This window comes from Mustela lutreola, chromosome 12 (genome assembly GCF_030435805.1).
Source record: "Mustela lutreola isolate mMusLut2 chromosome 12, mMusLut2.pri, whole genome shotgun sequence".
Classification (NCBI taxonomy): Eukaryota; Metazoa; Chordata; class Mammalia; order Carnivora; family Mustelidae; genus Mustela; species Mustela lutreola.
Window position 1 is genome coordinate 9,844,325 of NC_081301.1, and position 15,095 is coordinate 9,859,419.

The following is a 15,095-nucleotide window of genomic DNA, read 5'->3' on the forward strand; positions in this document are numbered from 1 at the left end:
AGGGTCATTACACTGTGAAACCCTTCCAAGGCCCAGCCCTTTCAGGTCTGTTTCCCTCTGTTAAAACCTCCTACCCCACCAAGCGCAGAAAGCATTGGTGAGAAGAGGGAGCATGTGCACATGCAGAGTCCACGCAGTACCATGCATGCAAGTCACCCCCACCCCCGGCTCCACGGCACCCACTTGTTCTCTGCAGCCCCTGGACATTTTTAGGCTTCCTGACAATCTTCCTGCCCTGTAGCCACAATTGCCTGTTCAAGAAAATGTTGGAGAGAAAAATATTTACCAAAATAACTACACCACACCCTGACTCTCATCTCTGGTCTCTGGCTCTTGTCTGTTCTGCCTGTATTTTCACCCTGCATTAGGGCCAGATTTCTGTATGTTGTTCTGGGTGTTTCTGTCCATATGTAAACACAAATGAATATTTTTATTTAGTATAGGTTCATACTACCCATACTGTCCAGCAACTTGCTGTTTTCTCAAATGGCTTGATTACCAGGATTGATTACATATGAAGATAGCTTAGATTTAACAAAATGTATCTTTAATGTGTATGTGTGTATGTGTGTGGTTTCTATACCCTTTTTACACTGAGTAGTATGCTACACTGGCATGTTCTCACCTTATCTTAAATATAATTTTAAGTTAGTGACAGGATACAGTGCTGTTGTTAGCATTGTGTGAAGCACTTTTTTTTTTTTTTTGGAAGATTTTATTTATTTATTTGACAGACAAAGATCACAAGTAGGTGGAGAGGCAGGCAGAGAGAGGGGGAAGCAGGCTCTCTGCTCAGCAGAGAGCCTGATGCGGGGCTTGATCCCAGGACCCTGGATTGAAGGCAGAGGCTTAACCCACTGAGCCACCCATCAAGAGTCCACTAACTTGTGTGAAGCACTTTTAAAAAAATATTTCACTTATTTGAGAGAGAGGGAGCACACAAGCAGGAGAGGGAGAGAACCTCAGGCAGACTGCATGCAGAGCACAGAGGCTGACATGGCGCTCTGTCTCGGCCATGAGACCATGACCTGAACTGAAACCAAGAGCTGGGACACTTAACCGAATGAGCCACCCAGGGGCCCTGTGAAACACTGTGAAACACTTAATAATTGCCCTCTTTGGTTCTTTTAGGTTGTTACCAGTTTTTAAATATTATGATACTGAAAATTATAGATAAAAATTGTAGATAAAGTGTTTTACATTTGTCGATCATTTTCTAGGATGGATTTACAGAATGGATCCAAAAGATAAATAGATCGGAAGGATCAACATTTTGTTTCTTAACCATATAGAGGAGGACTTGGAACATAATAGGCATCCAGTTAATGCTTATTGGGTGAACGAATATTTTTTTTTTTTTTTAAAGATTTTATTTGTTTATTTGACAGACAGAGATTACAAATAGAGAGGCAGGCAGAGAGAGAGGGGGAAGCAGGCTCCCCGCTGAGCAGAGAGCCCGATGCGGGACCCGATCCCAGGACTCTGGGATCACGACCTGAGCCGAAGGCAGCGGCTTAACCCACTGAGCCACCCAGGCGCCCCTGGGTGAACGAATATTAACAAAAATTTACTTTCCAATATGGATGTACCAGTTTTCATTCCTACTATCAATATGAGCTTGTCTGTTTTCCCACACCATCTTGTACTTATGTTATTTGGATGATTTGACTGTGATCAGAAGAATCCTATATGCATCTTGAAAAAAATGTTCAGATAATATAACTAAGATATCTTTCTCTTTTTATTTTTACCTACTGGATAAATGGACGGATGTTTTCTTACAGGACTGAATTTGCGCTTAAAGAAATCATGTCCTCTGGAGGTGCTGAAGATGATATCCCACAGGGAGAGAGGAAAACAGTTACAGATTTTTGTTACCTTCTGGATAAGTCTAAGCAACTGTTCAATGGATTAAGGTTAGTGGACTCTTGATGCCTTAAACTTTTCTCTAGTTCTGTATTTTTTCCCATGGCTGGTATGTGGTAAGTTTCTGAAAGTTATGGGTAGACTGTTCTTTTTTTTTTTAAGATTTTATTTATTTATTTGACAGGGATCACAAGTAGGCAGAGAAGCAGACAGAAAGAGGAGGAAGCAGGCTCCCTGCTAAGCAGAGATCCCGATGTGGGGCTCGATCCCAGGACCCTGGGATCATGACCTGAGCTGAAGGCAGAGGCTTTAACCCACTGAGCCACCCAGGCGCCCCTAGACTATTCTATAAATACGTGTATTAGAGGTTATCACACTTTTTTCTGTGACACACTTCATTCTCGGATGAAAAAAAATAAGAGAAAGGAGAATTTCTATTGTTTTATTCAAGTTGAGAATAATTATTTTGTTAAATGGTTTTATGTACATTGTTCCACATCATTCCTGATGTACATCTGATTTTACACACTGGGGTATTGACGTTAATATATCTTTTAAGAAGACATTTACAGGGAGCCTGGGTGGCTCAGTGGGTAAAAAGCCGCTGCCTTCGGCTCAGGTCATGATCTCAGGATCCTGGGATCGAGTCCCGCATCGGGCTCTCTGCTCAGCGGGGAGCCTGCTTCCTCCTCTCTCTCTCTGCCTACTTGTGATCTCTCTCTCTGTCAAATAAATGAATAAAATCTTTTAAAAAAAAAAAAAAGAAGAAGAAGACATTTACAGTTATAAAGATAATTACAGGATCACCAAATGAATCCTCCCGGACCACTATCTAAAGCTACACTTCCGGGGCATCTGGGTGGCTTACTGGGTTAAGCCTCTGCCTTCAGCTCAGGTCATGATCTCAGGGTCCTGGGATCGAGCCCCACATCGGGCTCTCTGCTCAGCACGGAGCCTGCTTCCCCCTCTCTCTCTGCCTGCCTCTCTGCCTACTTGTGATCTCTGTCTGTCAAATAAATAAATAAAATCTTTTAAAAAAAAACCCTACTCTTTCAATCACTTTATCCCTATATTCATTTAATTTATTTTTAGATTGTATTTTGAGAGAGAGAGAGCAAGAGAGAGAGCATCAGCAGGGGCGCTGTATAGAGGGAGAGGGAGAAGCAGACTCCCCACTGAGCAGGGAGCCCAACCTGGGGCTCAATGCTAGGACTCTGGGGTCGTGACCCGAGTGGAAGGCAGATGCTTAACCAACGAGTCACTTAGGTGCCCCTAATTTTTTTTTTTAATAAACTCATCACTATCTTGAGCAGTCTTATTGATTTGCTTTATAATGTCTTCCTACCTAAAATTAAATGTTCCTGAGAGCAAGACCCTGTCTGTCACAATTTCTCTAGTAAGTAAGCCAGGGTCTGGCCCACAGCAGATGCTTTATAAACATTTGTTAATGAAGGATTCCCAAGACAGTGTTCACTCCTACACTCTGCTGCTTCCTATTTTGTGCTATAAAAGAATCTTTGAGATCCGCTTTTGCTTTTGCTAACAGTCAGATTAATTGCATCTTTTTTTTTTTTAAGATTTTATTTTCTTACTTGACAGACAGAGATCACAAGTAGGCAGAGAGGAAGGGAAGCAGGCTCCCTGCTGAGCAGAGAGCCCTACTTGGGGCTTGATCCCAGGACCTTGGGATCATGACCTGAGCTGAAAGCAGAGGCTTTAACCCACTGAGACACCCAGGTGCCCCCATTTTTTTTTTTTTTTAATTTAAGTAATCTCAACATCCACTTTGGGGCTCTAACTCATGACCTCGAGATCAAGTCACAGGCTCTTCCAACTGAGCCAGCCAGGTGCCCCCTTAAGATTTTTTATTTTATTTTATTTTTTATTTTAAGTAGGCTCCACGCCTGACATAGAGCCCAATGCAAGGCTTAAACTCATGACCCTGAGATCAAGACGAGCTGAGATCCGGAGTCGGATGCTTAACCAACTGAGCCATGCAGGCACCCTAAGATTTTATTTTATTTTATATTATTTTTAAAGATTTTATTTATTTATTTGACAGAGATCACAAGTAGGCAGAGAGGCAGGCAGAGAGAGAGGGGGAAGCAGGCTCTCCTCTGAGCAGAGAGCCCAATGTGGGGCTCCATCCCAGAACCCTGAGATCATGACCTGAACTGAAGGCAGAAGCTTAACTCACTGAGCCACCCAGGTGCCCTCAAGAATTTTTTCTTTTTTAAAGATTTTATTTATTTATTTGACAGAGATCACAAGTAGGCAGAGAGGCAGGAAGAGAGAGTGAGAGGGAAGCAGGCTCCCTGCTGAGCAGAGAGCCCAATGTGGGACTCGATCCCAGGACCCTGAGATCATGACCTGAGCCGAAGGCAGTGGCTCAACCGCTGAGCCACCCAGGCACCCCAAGATTTTATTTTTAATTGATCTCTACACCCATCGTGGGGCTTGAACTTAAAACCATGAGACTGAGAGTCATATGTTCCACTGACTGAGCCAGCCAGGCACTCCTATTGTCTGTCCTTTGGATGAAAGTCATTCTTGTGGGTCTTGTGAGGTGGTATCTCATTGTGGTTTTGTTGTATTTCCCAAGTGACTAATGATGTTGGACATCTTTTCATGTATGTATTAACCAAATGTCTTTTTTTTTTTTTTTTTTTTTCCCCTTATGGGGAAGGAGGGCCAGAGGGAGAGGTAGAGAGAATCTCAAGCAGCCCCTACACCCAGCCTGGAGCCTGACGTGGGGCTCCATCTCATAACCCTGAGATCATGACCTGAGCCAAAATCAAGAGTCAAATACTTAACAGATAGATCCGCCCAGGCACCCAGCCAAATGTCTATTCTAATCCTTTGATCATTCTTCCAATTGGGTTATTTATCCTCTTTTTTTTTTTTTTTTTAAGATTTTATTTATTTATCAGAGAGAGAGGGGGGGAGAGAGCGAGCACAGGCAAACAGAATGGCAGGCAGAGGCAGAGGGAGAAGCAGGCTCCCTGCTGAGCAAGGAGCCCGATGTGGGACTCGATCCCAGGACGCTGGGACCATGACCCGAGCCAAAGGCAGCTGCCTAACCAACTGCACCACCCAGGCGTCCCAGGTTATTTATCCTCTTAAGTTATAGTTGTTCTGGATATAAGTCCTTCTTGAGTTGTAATGATTCGCAAATGTGTATTTTTCCATTCAGTGGGCTGTCTCTCCACTTTCTTGATGGTGTCGTTTGAAGCAGAGAAGCTTTTATTTTAGTAAAGTCCCGCTTGTTATTCTTCTTGTTCATTGGTTGTACTTTTTAGTGCTTTGTCTAAGAAATCATTGCCTAACCTGAAGTCATCAAGATTTACTCCTGTTTTCTTCTTTTACGCTGCTCGCTCTCCTATTTAGATCTGTGAACCATTTTTAGTTAATTTTTACATATGCTGTGAGGTCTTAGACATTTTTTTAAATCAGAAAACATTTTTTTCAGTTGAATATTGCATTTCTTTCGTATTTTTCTTTCTTGTTCCTTGTTCTCCCTTCTTGTTTATATTCTTGTATTGCTTACATTGAATATTCAGCCCAAATCCTCTGCAACAATCTAGTCACTCGATTTTCATCTCTGTTCTTTTCTTCATCACTTTCAGAAAATGTCTCTGAAATTTGTCCACTAAATATCACATTTTATTTCTTTTATTATTCATTTACTATTTACAAGACATATTTCTTCTTGTAATTTCATATCAGTACTTTTTTGCTATACTGCTTTTCAAAAACTAGGTATTACATATTTGACCCAAAGTTTACTAGTTCTCTGTATATTCTTATTTGAATATAAGAATGAGTATAGTAGGAGTATGAGTATGTTTTCACTCAATATGTCTGAGAAGCATATTGGATTTAGCAATGTCATTTTCCTTCTTCTTTTTTTTTTTTTTAATTTATTTATTTGACATAAAAATCACAAGTAGGCAGAAGTAGGCAGAGAGGAGACAGAGAGAGAGGGAGAAACAGGCTCCCTGATGAGCAGAAAGCCCGACTTGGGGCTCGATCCGAGGACCCTGGGACCATGACCCGAGCCGAAGGCAGAGGTCCAACCCACTGAGTCATCCAGGTGCTCTGGCATTTCCCTTCTTATAAAGGAATTATTTTCCTAATCTGATTCAGAGTCATAAATGAATCATAAAGCTCAGGTAATCTCCTGCTAGAGACTTTCTGCCTGGTTAGCATCATTCTGTAACTACTACAACAGTAACAGTAACACATACATTCCACATAGCACCATACAGTTTATAAATCATTTTTAAGTACATCTTTATCTTTAGGCCACATGAGAACAGCATATATTGTATCCAAAACCCCTGCTAACTAGGAGTGCCTGCATGGCTCGATTGAGTGTCCCAACTCTTGCTTTTGGCTCAGGTCATGATTCTGGGGTCATGACATTGAGCCCTGCATCAGGCTTCACACTCAACAAGAGTCTGCTTGAGATTCTGCCCCCCTACTCACTCCTCCCCCTGCTCACATACATGTGCTCTCTCTCAAATAAATAAATAAATATTTAAAAAAAAAAAAAAAAACAGCTGCTAACTAGAATTAAATTGTTTTATTTCACTCTGTTTTTGAAATGTTGTTTCAGTTGTGCAAATATATTTTACCAGCTCAAATGGGTCTCATTTTGGTCTTTTTTTTAAGTGCCATTTTAATGATCACACTGATCTTTTTTTTAAAGGATTTTATTTATTTATTTGACAGACACAGATCACAAGTAGGCAGAGAGGCAAGCAGAGAGAGAGGGGGAAGCAGGCTCCCGACTGAGCAGAGAGCCCGATAAGGGGCTCGATCCCAGGACCTTGAGATCATGACCTTAGCTGAAGAACCCACTGAGCTACCCAGGCGTCCCTGATCACACTGATTTTATTTTGATTTTTAAAATTTTATTTAGTTTTAAAGTAACTGCAGAGTAAAATTTATCTGTGGGAATGGTAGGAAACCCTAATTCATGGAGAATGTTGTGTGATCTCTAACCTTTAGGACTGTTTATTCACTGTTGGGGAAATTTATTATAATATGCCAGTGATGCCTATTTCAGTTTAGTTCTTGAGAACTTGAAACTATATCAGGTTCAAGATTTAATCCTTTTGACTCTTGTTCTCTAAAATATTCAGTACATGAAGACACAGGTCCCACCAGTTTGAAATCTCCCTTCTTCATTTGTTAAGTGAGAATTTTGTCAGTGTATATTTGTAACTTGCAGCTATCATAAATTGCTACCTAAAAGCAGTATTTTCTATACTGATACGTTGATTGCCTCCCAGATGTGGAATAGTAGTTTCCTTAAGTGCTATTTAAAATTTGACAATACTGGGGTGCCTGGGTGGCTCAGTGGGTTAAGCCACTGCCTTCGGCTCAGGTCATGATCTCAGGGTCCTGGGATCGAGCCCCGCATCGGGCTCTCTGCTCAGCAGGGAGCCTGCTTTTTCCTCTCTCTCTGTCTGCCTCTCTGCCTGCTTGTGATCTCTCTGTCAAATAAATAAAATCTTAAAAAAAATAAAATAATAAAATAAAATTTGACAATACTAATAAGGCTAGGACTCCTGGGTGGCTCAGTTATTAAGCGTCTGCCTTCGACTCAGGTCATGATCCCAGGGTCCTGGAATCGAGTGCCACATCAGGCTCCCTGCTCAGTGGGAAGCCTGCTTCTCCCTCTCCCACTGCCCCTGCTTGTGTTCTTGCTCTCACTCTCTCTCTCTGTCAAATAAATAAAATCTTTAAAAATAAAAAAATTTAAAAAACAACTAATAATGCTAAATTTTGGCCAAGAAGAATGGGTAAGCAAAGTCATCAGGGATTTATTTTCAATGTTTTGCATGCAGGGCTCTTTTTATTTTAAACAGCCTTAATTATTTCTAGTATAAAAATGGTGAGTAAAGAGTACATATTATCTGAATGCTTTTGGGTTGCTGTTTGAGAGGAATGTAACTAGTGGTGGCACAGGTCTATAGTTCTCTGAGAGATTAGTACTCAGACTGTCTTCCATTTTCTTTTCATTTTTTAAGAAAATCTATTTTATATACATACCCAAATATGGAATAATATAGATCTATTAAAAATATTTTGGTGGATATGTAAATGAGAGTTATATGGTATATGGTTAAATGATATATAGTTAAATGAAAAAGTGCAAATTGTAAAAACTTCATGATCTCAGTTTATAAAAAATTTTATATTTCATCGATGTCCATTTACCATACTAACTCTTAGAGGGGACTCTTTGCTCTTAGTGCTCAGTTCAGTCCCTAAATGACGACCAGATATATTTGGGGGCTGGTTTTCTCAAAGTGTCTGGCACATGTAGGGTGTGTATTTTTTGTGCTTGTTTCTATAAAGGAAAGTGCTTTATTCAGTATTAGATCTTGGTTGAAGACCTCCCTCTGTTTATCAGTTCTGTAGGTCATGTTAGAGTTCCCTAGAGTGTTGGGTTGTGGGTTATATGGCATTCTTGTCCACACCGCTCTCCTGTTCCCTCTCCAAAGAAGTTCTTTGAGTTACATGAATTAAACACCTCTCTACTTTCAAGAGTTAATATAGCTTTTGTGCATTTCTTTTTTTTTTTTTTTTAAGATTTTATTTATTTCACAGAGAGAGAGATCGCAAGTAGGCAGAGAGATAGGCAGAGAGAGAGAGGAGGAAGCAGTCTCCCTGCTGAGCAGAGAGCCCGATGCGGGGCTCGATCCCAGGACCCTGGGATCATGACCTGAGCCGAAGGCAGAGGCTTTAACCCACTGAGCCACCCAGGCGCCCCTGTGCATTTCTTTTAAAATAGAGATTTCTGGGCGCCTGGGTGGCTCAGTGGGTTAAGCCGCTGCCTTCGGCTCAGGTCATGATCTCAGGGTCCTGGGATCAAGTCCTGCATCGGCTCTCTGCTCAGCAGGAACCTGCTTCCCTCTCTCTCTCTGCCTGCCTCTCTGTCTACTTGTGATTTCTGTCAAATAAATAAATAAAATCTTTAAAAAAAAAAATAATAAAATAAAATAGAGATTTCTTTGGTAAAAATGAAAAGAAAGGTTTTTTGGTGTTTTCCCTTCTTCTGGTTGTGTTGGTCTGAATAGAAAACCGGATCACAATGTTTATAGAGAATAAAAATATATTGGGGTGGTCTGGGCCAGCTCTGGGATTTGGGGACAATGGGGACTCAGCTGGAGTAGTGTGGCCTTTAACATGGTGCCCTTCATTCCTTTTAAAGATTTTATTTTTTTTTATTTATTCATTTGACAGAGAGAAATCACAGGTAAGCAGAGAGGCAGGCAGAGAGAGGAGGAAGCAGGCTTCCCGCGGAGCAGAGAGCCCGATGCGGGGCTCGATCCCAGGACCCTGAGATCATGACCTGAGCCGAAAGCAGAGGCTTTAACCCACTGAGCCACCCAGGTGCCCCATGGTGCCCTTCATTCCTGACATTCCTTTCACTATTAGTGCTTATCTTCTGGCTAGCTTGCTTTTGTGTTTTCACTCATTTTTCCTTTGGGGGGCCGTTGTGGAGGGAGAGGAGGAAGGGTAGAGGGAGTGAGAGAATCCCAAGTAGGCCTCACTTGCAGCACAGAGCCCAACTTGGGACTTGATCCGATGACCCTGAGATCATGACCTGAGCCGAAATCAAGACTCAGACACTTAACCAACTCAGCGACCCTGGTGCCCCAACTATTTTTCTTGAGTTCACGAAGTAGTTATTAAACTTACAGTGCAGTGTCATATACTTTCAGACAAGTACACATATTATCATGTGTATAGTGTGTTTTGTACAAACAGGGCACATCTGTGTTGTTTATACTTGGATGAAGAAAGAGAACACGTAGCACCTCAGCAGCCCCCTTGTGCCCCCCTCACTTGGACTTAAACTCCTTATGAGCAGACCAAAAATGTGCATTTCAGTGTGTGAAAGGCTTCAGAGTTTCTATGTAATATCTTCCTTGGGTATAATAAATTCCCTTTTTACTCTTGAAGATGTGTCTTTCCACCTTATATTAAGTCTTTCATCTAACTTGTCAGAGCCTTTTGATTCTCCTAGATGTGAATATCTTAATGAAGTGTTTTTCTTGACTGAAAATATCTCCTTATATTATGTGCATAATAAATAAGTTCTTTCCACTCACTGTGTCAGAAAACATAGTCCAAGACAGTGAGAAATGGATGAAATGAATGGTGTTTTTCTTTTAATAGCTCTTGCATGTAGTTACAGTAGTAATGAAGTGAGAATAATGTTGGAAATATCTTTGAATACTGTCAGAAAATGATCAAAAGCCCAAGTGCTTGCAGGGTTCCAGTTACCATGGTGACTAAGACTGCTAGAGCAGAATGGAGTCCTTGCTGGGATTATATAAGGCAGCATCTTGAGACATGTGTTAGAGATACACAGCTGTGTCTACCAGTGAGATCCATGACTTTTGGGGCTTTGAGACAACAGAGGCCTCCGAATCACTGATTATTTGACTCCAGAGAAGCAGATACACTTGGCCAAAATAAGCATTGGAGGCCATAAATATAAATATATATATTGACAGAGAAGTACACCAAAGAGAAGTGTAATGGTGTTAAATAAAAATAACTGTAGAGATTATTTTGATTAAATATGCTCCCAGTATTTAAGTTAAAGAAGAAATCCCCTACACAGGAAAGGGTTAACTGGGAAAGTAAGGGTTCGCTCCCTTGGCCCCTTCCTATCCCGCCTCCTCCTTCCCCTTTCTTCCCTCTTTTTCTGCTGCTCCCTCTTCCTTCTCTTCTATCCTCAAAAAAACCACTATTTTCCTAGAGGCGAGTTCTGGTAATAGTAAAGCATATGTGATTTCAGAGATAATACTTAAACTACCTGTACAAGCCCGTGACGAATGCTTTTGTCTTCTGTGGCTTACCATTCGAAAGAACTGCACACACATTTGAGGTCCACGGCCACCAGAGCACAGCAGGTATCTTGATCATGTGATCTAGAGAAGCATTGACTAATAAGAATTTAATATGAGCCACAAAGGTGATTTTAAATGTTCTAGTAGCCGGATCTTAAAAATGTAAATAAAAAAGAAGTGAAATGAAGGTTAGTAATGTATTTCGTTTTATCTAGTATATCTGAAACACTTTATTTCTACATGTCATCAATATAGAAAAATTATTGAGATCTTTTATCTCCTTTATTTCTCACACTTAGTCTTTGATGTACACTGAATATTCTTACACATATTCTTAATTACGTACATTTCAGTTCAGATGGGCCACTTTTCGAGGACTTCGTACCCATATATGGCTATTGGCTCAGACAAAATACCTCCCACTTTCAGCTTTCGTTCTCGGGATGGTCTGCTGTGCTTTCTGGTGAATACATATGATACATACGGGCATTTGTGGGGGTGGGGGACTCTCTTCTTCACAGGTCCATCAGACGTCGCATTTGTTTCTTCTTTCTCTTCCCGTACAGATGCCAGTGGCCTGCAGGTCTCTTGGACCCACCTGTGTTTGGGAATTTGAGAGATACTTTGTTACCCACTGTGTAGTTTGCTAGGACTATCGTAATGAAATACCACTGATGGGGTGGCTTAAACAGCAGAAATTGTTGCACAGTTCTGGAGCTTAGAAGTCCAGGAGCAAGGTGCTGCAGGGCTGGTTCCTTCCCAGGCCTCTCTTTTCAGCTTGCAGATGGCTGTTTTCTTTCTCATATGGCCACCCTTCTGTGCGTGTCTCTCTGTGTGTCCCCATCTCCTCTTGATAAGGATTGTATTAGTGCCCCCCCAAAAGGCCTTGTTTTAGTTTAATTACTATACTTCTTTAAAGGCCCTGCCTCCAAAGGCACATTCTGAGGTACTGGGGGCCAGGACTTCAATATATGAACTAGTGGGTGACATAGTTCGCCTGTAACATAACACTTATTTTTGCTGAAAATATTGTCTGTGGGTTTTTGGTTTTGTTACCTAGTGGTTCTGTCTGTTTTTTGAATGGATCTGAGTAAATTAAAGACTGTGCTGCTGCCCTTTCCCCAGAATCCAGAAAATCAGTGATTTAAATGCTATACCAAGATTTTAAAAAATAAAAAGAGATGAGTGTATTTCTAATTAGTTCTCTGTGACCGTCACAGTTCAGTATAACCTGATCTGGAACGTTACTGTTTATGAATACCTTAATTGCCTGGCTAGGAATAGAAATAGGGCTTCTTCACCTTTTTATTTAGTTGCTAGTGGGTGAGATCAAGGCTCGGTAAGGGGGAAAGTATTTGTGTTTACTTTTTGAGGTCTTCCAGGAGGAGCATAAAGAGAAAAAGTGAAGATGTTTTAAGAACAAGGGATTTCACGAAATCCTCCAGACACCCTCATTCGCATCTATTTTCTTGGTTTATAAATGAGAAGGCTGAAGCTTTGGCGTATTAAGCAATAGCTTATGTTAATAGGATAGGTTCTGATTTGGGAATTGCTACTTCAGAGAAGTGGTTCCTCCGTATAGGAGTTAAGATCCTAGAATACCAGGGGAGCTCTGGTAGCCTCTTCTCCCAAGGTGATATAGGCGAATGCTTGACGGTAGGACTGGTGCAGTTAACTCCCTGGCTTCTTGTACTCCTCTCCTTGGTTCGCAGAGGAACTCATGTCTGTAGAGCTTGGGTATTGTCATACCTACAAAATAGTCATGGACACTTAGTGGGACAAGGCAGCAACACCATGGAGGGGACATGGCATCTAAAACTTGACAGTCTTTTTTTTCCTATGAGCAGGGTGCCATTAGAAACAAATTTATGAATAGTTCCGTTTCTAAATGTAAGAATTTTTATACTTCCCCTGGAGCTGGTTCATAGGAGGAAGAGATACCATTCCATAGCTTTATTTGGCTTGGCATGTCTGAATTCAAACTGGGGGTGATTATTTGAAATTGTTCAAATTTGCAAACCATTATTAGGAATGGAACAATTTGCTAAATGCCTCCTTTAAAAAAAAAAATATTTCATTTATTTATTTGGCGGAGAGAGAGCACAAGCAGGGGGAGTGGCAGGCCGAGGCAACTGGAGAAGCAGACCCCCCACTGAGCTGAGAGCCCAACATGGGTCTCAATCCTAGAACCCTGGGATCATGACCTGAGCCAAAGGCAGATGTTTAACCAGCTGAACCACCCAGGTGCCCCTGCTAAGTGCCTTCTGTGTGCCCACACCATTCTAGATATGGGGCTAGGGATAGGAACAGGATACCAAGATAGATAGGATGTCCACCTTCGGCCTATTCAAGCACTCTTGGGCACTTTCTGTCAAACCCTCATTCAAAAAAAGCTTTGCTCCCTCCTCAGTAAACAAAAGGCTTGATACTGTGGTATCATTAAGGTACCCTCCCCTAAAGGAAGCACTCAGTGTTAACAGCCTATACCTGTTGGTACCCCTGGCACCTTCAAAGTCACAGATCCGTTCCTAGACCTATATTTGAAAACCAGATATACCAGTTGGCAAAAAAAAAAAAAAAAAAAAAAAAAGTGTTAGTGTTAAAACAAGGAATTGCTCAACTGATTTGGCAAGTCCCAAACACAGTTTTGTCCGGTATACAGATAGACACAGAGGCATGGATCAGAACAACGGTGTCCCTGTAGTAAAGGCCTCTCTGTGTACACCAGACTATGTGAAGGGACGCTGTGCTCCTTGACTGAAAACCTTGTTCAGAGAAGTTGAATCAGGCCCTTGACCACAGCTTTGTTGGAGGTCACTTGCATCCCATGACCTGGGGAGCAGAATGAGCTCACAGAGAAGAAATTTACTAGTGTGGAATCAAAATCTAGGTGGTTTTCCCTTATGGTAGAAAGAAGAGAACATTAGATTAGGGGTTAGGAGGTTTGGATCTGAATCACAGCTAAACAATTTACTGGTCATGAGTTCTCAAGCAACTCACTTTAAGCTCCTTGATGCCCACCGTGTGTGTGTGTGTGTGTGTCTGTGTGTGTGTGTGTGTGTGTGTGTGTGTGTGTACATACACATGCCCTGGAGAAGCCAAGCATTTAAGGACAGGCTTAGGAAAGAGAAGCCAGTAGAAGAGAAGAGAAAGAAGAGAGAATTACAAGATGGTAGAAGTGGTGACCAGCCGCACGCCCCAGGGAGGACTGGCATGCAGAGGATGGAAGGGTGGCTGTTGAACCGGGATGTCAGGTGTGGGTGGGCATCAGCGATCCCAGCTAATTCAGTTTAGTTAAGGCATTTGATTTATAGAAACCCAGAAGACATTTCTAAATTTTGGCATCTCAGCATACTCTGGAAACAGCTCGGGGAACCAAGTTTAATCATTCGCACTGCACTTCTGCCTCCTCTAGTCTCCTAACTTTTGTTGATGGAGTTTAGGATTTAAAAAAAGAGTGAGATAGCTGTCATACTTTCAATTTCCTCTAAAGCTTTGGAAGAAGAGTATGAGCAGCCGATTTATAACATAGTTGCCTTTGCAAAAAGTGAAATATCAGGTCGTTTCGCTTACAGGATAATTCACAGGGCCCCATTTAATTTAATTCTATGGACCATTAATTTCCCATCTCTAATGTCAGTAATAATGACCAAATGATATATTCAGAGTTTCACACCATAGTCAGGCTCTGAATAGTAGAGGAATTTGTCTAAAACTCTTTATAAAATACTTTAGTTAGTTTTAGACTCTAATCGAATTATAACAGTTTGTTTATTAGCTTCTGTGATGTGTTTCATTAGAGGAAGGGTGATCATAGGACTTACCCTAAGTTAAAAAAAACTTAACTCTGTATTGAAAAAGAAATTCCTGTCTTTAGAGCTAAGTTTTTAGACTGTAGTGGCACATATTCTAAATTCTTTTGTGGGAAATAGTATAGAATTTAGCCAACTTTGTTCAGAGCTATAAATCAGAAAATATTTGGATACTTAGTAATTATTGTCAGGAGCCTGTTCTAGCCTTTCAGATCGACTTCTCGTGTCTAGCCCAGGTGCAGAATTCCCTTCCTTAAAGCTTTTTACGCTGAACACCTGAAACTATATATGTCATCATGAAATAAAACACTGAATTCTAGTTGTTTTCTCAGTTAACAATGTGTATTACTGAGGTTTATTAAATCTGTCAGTTTGGGAAACTCAGAGTAACTTAAGCAGGCACATGCTTCCTTGAAAGTTTGCGTACAGAGTCTGTACAATATCCACAAAGAAGCCCCCAGTTGTTGTCATTTCTTGTGGAGGTAATGTTGCCGCTGCACACTGTTACGTAATATACAGTCTTCCTAGCAGCAGCCACATG

The 15,095-nt window shown here is 41.2% G+C and overlaps 1 protein-coding gene across 5 annotated transcripts in view; it reads left to right on the plus strand.

Moving 5' to 3' along the window:
- The window catches only part of SCAI (suppressor of cancer cell invasion), a 134,650-nt gene that overhangs the window by 66,248 nt on the left and 53,307 nt on the right, over positions 1 to 15,095 (plus strand). For all 5 annotated transcript variants that reach the window (XR_009346410.1, XM_059142320.1, XM_059142321.1 and 2 more), the window contains one exon: positions 1,785 to 1,916. Coding sequence is in view for 4 of the 5 variants with exons in the window: in XM_059142320.1 (XP_058998303.1) it covers positions 1,785 to 1,916 (132 nt within the window). In the remaining variant the exon portion in view is untranslated. The remainder of the gene's footprint in view (positions 1 to 1,784; positions 1,917 to 15,095) is intronic.